The following is a 7,383-nucleotide window of genomic DNA, read 5'->3' on the forward strand; positions in this document are numbered from 1 at the left end:
ATGAGTTTTTATTTGAGTATTGTTTTTTTTTTCTCAAGCTGGTACAATTCTAACATGGGGTTGGATCATACGTTTCTTACACAAATAATAATTTTCTGACATCCACCAAAATGAGATTAATTATAACAACTTTTATGAAATTAAAAATCCATACAAAACGAGAAATAATGTTTCTTCAGCTTAATCAAGTTTACTTGATTTGCTTTTGTTGAATGTATGTTATGAAAAAGATGTCAGTTTAACGAGAAATGTGATCTGTTTTTTCATAGGCTAATAAAATGGTGATGTTGTATTTAATTTGATTGGAAAATCGGTTGGAATTACTACCGATTTAGATATTATAAAATTCAGGATGACAGAACAGTACTTTCCGTGGAACCCAGAAGTCAAATAACACACACACACATGTGATGAGAACAAAAAAACTGGATCCACATGTCGGCAATGAGGAATAGATTCCAACACGTATCAACTTCTTTCACATTCAGCAGATCTGCAGATCAACATTTTGAATGAAGACAACAAGTGTTTGTGTTCATTTTCTACTCTTATCAGTCTCGTGGTGAGAGAGACTCTCATCTTCTTCCTTGTTTGCTTGGTTGAGTCCAATCTCAATCAGATAATCAATCTCATTTTGGATCAAATAAAAGATTTAAGTCTTAAAGGGTTTCTTGATTTGGATCAAGAGTCTAGGTAGGGTCGATAATAGTCTATCATTAGAAAAAAAAAACTCAGTACAAAAATTTTAAAAAGGCAACACGAGAGCCAGCGAGTGTGTCTAACTTTGATCTCTTCCAACTCAGAGACGCTTCAACAATTCTGCAACGAAACTGTCTCTTGGAACATCCTTAACCTCCTCTTTACTTCCCTCAACCACCTTCTTCAACGTCACAACACCTCCACTGAGCTCATTTTTCCCCACAACCACCATCCAAGGAATCCCTGAACTCTTTGCACGATCAAAATGCTTTGTTTGCCTCTTCGTCACAAGGTACTCTGCATTGATATCAGCTTCCCACAACATACTAGCCAGCTCCGCAGCTTCCCCTAGCTTGTTATCCTCCATTACACTAACCAATACCTGAGTCTCCGTAGCTCGAACAGCCTCCATTCATACCAAAAACAAAAAACAAAGTTCATTACTTTTGAATTTTAGGGCAAATAACAAAAAAAAAAAGCATAAGACTTGGGAAGCAAGTTACCTGTTTTTGCTGTTCTTCCATTATGTTAAACACTCGCTCAATCCCCAGGCTCATACCAACCGCAGGCACTTGCTTTGATCCGAACATTCCTATAAGGTTATCATACCTCCCACCAGCAGCAATTGATCCAACCTCAGCTCCTATACAAACGGCTTCAAAGATGACACCCGTGTAGTAATCAAGGCCTCTAGCTAGACTCAGATCAAAGACTATTCTGTGACTGCACTTTGACCTCTCCAGAGCTTCAAACATGATACTCAGCTCATCAAGAGCTTCTTTTGATGAGGTGTTTGCTAAAAACTCGCTCCCTTCTTGCCTCAGTTTAGTCAATAGCTCCATGGGAGCTCCTTTCTCCTTGACAAAGCCGCCGATTCTGTCCGCAATCTCTGGAGACAAACCCTTCTCCTCCACCATCTCCTTCTTCACTTGCTCGAATGTTTGCTTGTCTAACTTATCGATACTCGAGCAGATGGTTCTGAATTTCTCAGCTGGTACTCCGCAAATCTCCAGCATCCCATCAAGCAACTTTCTGTGGTTCAGTTTCACCACATAATCTCCAATCTCCAGTTTATCAAGAAGCTCAGTTAGAATCTTGACAACTTCGAAATCAGGTCCCATTGGTTCAGACAAGCCAGCGATATCGAAATCGCACTGATAAAACTCTCTGTATCTCCCTTTAGATGGGTTGTCTCTTCTGTACACCTTTGCTATTTGGTATCTTTTGAATGATGCGATACCATTCATAGCCACATACCGTGCAAATGGAACTGTTAGATCATATCTTAAGGAGCAAAGCTCTCCACCCTGCAATCAATTAACCAACCACGTGAGCATGCATTTTTAACATCATTATCCACAAAACAGATATTTAGAGATGGAGTTTAAACCTGATCAGCAATGTCGTAGATCAGCTTTGAGTCTTCTCCATACTTCCCCATAAGTGTCTCTCTCAGCTCAAAAACAGGAGTGTCAAGTGCAGTGGCGCCATGCTTCTTGAAAACGTTTTGTATGATTGAAAAAGCTTTTTCTCTCACTATCATTTGCTCTTTAGCGAAGTCTCGAGTGCCCTATCATAATATCAAACAAATGAGAAATAATATATACTCAAAGGACTAACAGTTAGATGGCGAGATCTCAAAACTTTACCTTTGGAAGCTTGGGAAGTCTCCTGTTTTCATTACTTTCTACAATCTCTTTCACTTTAGCCAACAGATAGTCAAAACCGTGACTCTCAGGATTATAAAGACTCAAGATTTGCTCAACCTGGTCAACACCATCACTCACCAATCTCTCTTTGATAAACTGGATCACTACGCTTGTCCCCTTCCCCAAAACTGCATTTTTCTTCTTTTTCTTATCGCTCTTTGACTCCTCTTTGTCTCCACCAGAGAGCACAAAAAAGGCAGCAGCTGCTTCCAAGCCAACGATTCTCCACACAATCCCCAAACACTCATTAAACTTATGCGCAAATCTGCATTGATCCTCTTCAACAAGAGCCGACTTATAACCACTCTTCAGCTTCTCATACTCAACACAGCTCTTCTCCAACACCACTTTCCTCACACTCTCATCCCCAATGGACTCAGCACACAGCTTACCACGAAGAAAAGAACACTCCCCCAAGCTCTTAACCGACATAGACAAACCCAACAACGTTGTCCCCAAAGCCTCACCAACCGCAGAGTTCCCAGACCCAGTCTTCCCTCCTTTAACACCAGAGTTCAACTCAACGCGAGCATCCGAATGCACACCCCTCACAACCTCTCTAAACTTCCCGTGAATCCTCGGAATCTTCGAAACCTCCTCAACCTCAACCTTCCCCACAGCTTTAGACCCGTTAAGCAAAACCTTGAGATCGCCAGCGACGCTAATCGCGTCTTTATAACCAAACCCATCTCCAGAATCCAACGAATTAAACGAAGAGACATCACCTTTCGCCGCCTCGCAGCTCAACGCAGCAACAGAGTCAACGATCTGCGACAAAGCCGTTGACTTGTGATCTATAACAGAACACACTCCAACCAACGAAGCGCAAGACTTCTCCAACACGACATTCTCACCTTCCGTCACTTCCACAACCTCTTCACCAAGCTCGAAAGTCTCGTCCTTTGAGTTCAGAATCTCCAGTATCTTAACCGGGAGAACGGACCGGACCGAACCGGAGTTTGACAAGAGAAGCTTGTTCAAGAGCACAGCCAAGGAAGCTCGGGTCTCTTCGGTGGTTAGCCCTTGAGGGATGCCAAAGGAGGCTCTTTTGATCAGTGGGAGGGGTTTGGTGGAGAATCTCTCGATCGCGGAAGAGTCGATTCGTACGGTGGCGACGCCGGAAGCGATCTTGTAGACGGAGGAGGAAGAAAAGGAAGATCCTTTGCCTCCGAGAGTAATCGTCGTTCTCTCCGCCGCCATCGTTTAGAGCAAAGCACGAGAGATTGGTTGATAGATGGAAACGAAACGCTGTTTAGGGTTTTGTTGAATTAGAGAATATGAATTTATTTATTGTATTGGGTAAAAGTTGTGTATATAGACAAAATTTATACTTTTTTTTTGTAACAGTAGACAAAATTTATACTTTCTCAGGTAGAAATATAAATTATCTAAATTCTATGACATTTTTGTAAACTTTCTAATCTTTACGTAATAGCATATCTATTATCTTCTTTGTGGATTTAAGAGCACAGATATAAGAGTGTTACAAAAAAAAAAGAAGATTAATATAAGAATTTACATACATATTAATAAAAACTAAATAGATATTTTTATTTATTAGATTTTATTAGTTTTATTTGCTTCTTAATAAAATTGTGTCATTTATAATTTTAAATTTTAATTTATGTTTTAGTTTTAATCAAAATGTATTAATCAAAAACAAAATATTATGTATACAATGAAAAAGAAGTAAAACATCAAATTTTTGTATATGAGTTTAATAATCTCTTTTGAGTTTCACAAATTTTATGGTCTTACTTCGTAATCTAATTTCAGCAGTTCCTAACACTTGGTTAGGGCTGCGCATAAATACTCGTTATTTGTCTTATATCCGCTACTTGATCCGTATTCGTCTCGTTTTTTCAAGTACTCGTCGTTGTCAAGTCAAGTATTAAGTTGTTAAGTTTTGTTACTTGCAAATACAAGGCAAGTAACAAGTATCATAAAAAAAAGTTACAACTCGCCTTGATATTATTCATTACTTGTTTTACGACTAAAAATGATAACTAAACCATAAAAATTAAAGTTCTAAACAAATATTTCTTTGTTGTAAGAAGTAAACCGTACTTTCTAATTGAATTCCATCTTCTCCTTTTTTAATATTAGGTGCAAATATTTTATTTAAAATAACTCTCGTATTTTTACCAAGTCGAGTAAATAAAACAAACTTTCATAACCTTCTCTCTTAAAATATTATCTATCAAGTAATTTTTAGAAAGTTGGAAATATATCCAAGTAATGAATAAATACTTGTAAGTACCAAGTAATCGAATAAAGCAAGTAACTTGAAAGTAACATATTTTTAGACAAGTATTCGAAATAACAAGTAATCGTTTCTGATATGTCAAGTACAAGTCGAAAAATTCATTACTCGTTCAAAGCAAACCAAGTATCAAGTATACGTAAAAAAAAGTACCCGCCTTGCGTCCACCCCTACACTTGGTAGTACACATAGGCTTGGGACAAATCGGGTATCCGAACAATTTTAAAGTATCCGGATCTGGATCCTTATCCGGCAGATCTATAATTTTACCATTCTTATCCGAATCCGTGGTTCTCGGATATCCGGATGTCGGATAGCCTTCTAAAAATTGTAATATCTAGCGTATATCCGGATCTGGATTTGGATCTTTAAAATAAATAAAAATGATATTAATATATATAAAAATATTAAAAATAATTTAAAAATAGAAATATATAATGTTTTTAATTATTTCTATGTATAATATTACAAAATTTACATATACTATTATAAAAATAAAAATATATTAAATAAAGTTAGTTTTTATATATAGATATTACTATTTCTGAAATAGTTATTAATAAAACTTACGAATCCGGATATCCGAACTAAAATATCAAGATATCTGGATTTGGCTTTAACGGATCTAACATTTTACTTTCTGGATCCGGATTCGGCCCCTCAGGATATCCGGATCTCGGATAAAATTTCGAGGCCTAAGTACACATACGCTTTTATTTGGATGTGATAAAATGTTTTTTATTTATTTCGAGTTACTAAACCTAAACGAAACGCAGTTTAAAATGAACGCGCGATTCAAAAAAAACCTTTTTTTTTTAATTATTACCACAAAACGACAAAAATATCCAAATATTTCAGACAAAGCTTCCTTCAACATTCAAACAAACCAAGAACACTTTCTTCCTTGTTTCTAAACCGATAATTCGATATGAGAAACGAGGATGCCATCAGTATCTGCATAAAGCCATTCACCATCGCAGATCCTAGTGCCTGCTATGTTGAGAGGGACTCTTTGTTCACCAAGTCCTTTCTTACTAGCCTTTATAGGATGAGAAGCTAAAGCTCTCACTCCAATATCACAACCATTAATCTCATCAACGTCTCTAATGCAACCGTTCACTATGATCCCCGCCCATCCGTTGTTCTGCGCTTGTACTACCGGGTTTCCTCCAAGTATGGCACAGCGTAGACTTCCTCCACCATCCACCACAAGGACCCTCCCATTGCCTGTTTTTTTAAGGTTTCAAAAAACATCAGTGAGCTTTTAATGTGAATGATACAGAGAACATATTGTTTGTTTCATTTTTGTAAGCAAAGCCTCGGTTTGTAATATATTTTTCTTGTGTTTTTCACAAGTGAATTCTTGTGTGATTATACCACAAATCTAAGCGAAGTCTATGTTTTTCTACCATGATTCTAAGACCATGATTAACTCCGGTCTCTTAACTGGAGTTCTTAGCTTCGGGTAAGAGACGGTTCTTAGTTTTTCTTAGATTTTAACTAAGAAAAGGTAAGAGTCGTCTCTTAAATAAGAGATATAAGAACCGTCTCTTAGCCGAAAAGTGTAAAAAAAAAAAGTGTCAATCATAAGTTAAGAATCACGGCTAAAAGACCGGGGTTAATCATGCCCTAATGTTTTGGTAATATAATTAGCAATCTATTAGCAATCTACATGTAACAGTAAACTTTGGTGTCTAGCCATCAAGGTACCATCACGTGGGATTTTGGGTATTCATCTAATTAGGAAAAAAAAATTGGGTACAGGGTGCAATTTCTCTATAATTTAATTGTGTTTGTAAGTGAATACTATGTTTTCCACCAAAAATATGGTTATTAACATCTTGCACCCTCAACAATATCAATGATCATCATCATATGTGAAGAGTTATTGATGTGAATAAGAACAGGGCAGATGGTTCGTTCTTAAGATGAATGTATCGAAGTTAAACTTGATTTTGGGCTATGCTTAATTATGGACCAATAAACTCTTATTGGACTAAACCCAAAATTAAACTTAAATTCTAGAATCTTTCTAGAATTATCATCACCTCTTCAAATAGAAAAATATCTAGATATTGTAGTAGAAAAATCTAGAGAATAAAGAAAAATCTAGGAAGTAAGGAGGTTGTAATAGAACCATCTAGATATTTGTAATAGAGTTGAGGAGGCTATAAATACCTCTTCATCCTCTCATTTGTAAAAAACACAAGAAGTTGAACAAGTGTAATAATGAGAAAGTTTTTCTTAAAGAAAAAGTGTTCTACTCAAAGTTCTCTAAATCTTTTGAGAGTTCTTCCATATTATTCTTCATACTTAGAGATTTTTACTTAGAGATTTTCTTGTTTTTTCGGGTTCTCGGGTATTACGGTCTTGGGCTAGTGCTAAGCACTATCAAGGGTGGTTTCTTTACATGGTATCAGAGCCAAGCTAATCTTGTGCTCATCAAAATCGGTTTTTAAAGAGAACTCGGGTCTATTCTAAGTATGGAATCAACGGGTCGTGTTGTTGGATTGGGAATGGAAATCCTAAACCAATCTAACTACCGGTTATGGAAGTCATGCATGGAGTCATACCTTGTGAGTGAGGACTTATGGGATGTCGTCGGTGATAACAACACAACACCACCAAGGGGAAATGCTGCAACCCCGGAAGCGACAAAGGAGTGGACACGGAAGAATGCCAAGGCGGAGTTTGCTTTGAAGAGGTCCATAT

The 7,383-nt window shown here is 37.0% G+C and overlaps 2 protein-coding genes across 4 annotated transcripts in view; both read right to left on the bottom strand.

Moving 5' to 3' along the window:
- Positions 1-651: 651 nt before the first annotated feature.
- LOC106335114 (histidine--tRNA ligase, cytoplasmic-like) lies at positions 652-3,689 on the bottom strand. Its single transcript, XM_013773544.1, has 4 exons — positions 2,349-3,689; positions 2,090-2,269; positions 1,203-2,006; positions 652-1,105 (listed from the first exon to the last, which is right to left on the bottom strand). Exons 1-4 carry the CDS (start codon positions 3,606-3,608, stop codon positions 800-802), a joined length of 2,550 nt encoding a protein of 849 aa, XP_013628998.1. The 5' UTR covers positions 3,609-3,689; the 3' UTR covers positions 652-799.
- Positions 3,690-5,465: 1,776 nt separating this feature from the next.
- The window catches only part of LOC106336210 (putative 4-hydroxy-4-methyl-2-oxoglutarate aldolase 2), a 6,328-nt gene continuing 4,410 nt past the window's right edge, over positions 5,466-7,383 (bottom strand). For all 3 annotated transcript variants that reach the window (XM_013774969.1, XM_013774968.1, XM_013774967.1), the window contains exon 3: positions 5,466-5,898. In XM_013774969.1, coding sequence (XP_013630423.1) covers positions 5,582-5,898 — 317 coding nt within the window. In that variant the 3' untranslated portion in view covers positions 5,466-5,581. The remainder of the gene's footprint in view (positions 5,899-7,383) is intronic.

This window comes from Brassica oleracea, chromosome C3, assembly GCF_000695525.1.
Source record: "Brassica oleracea var. oleracea cultivar TO1000 chromosome C3, BOL, whole genome shotgun sequence".
In the NCBI taxonomy this organism is placed as follows: Eukaryota; Viridiplantae; Streptophyta; class Magnoliopsida; order Brassicales; family Brassicaceae; genus Brassica; species Brassica oleracea.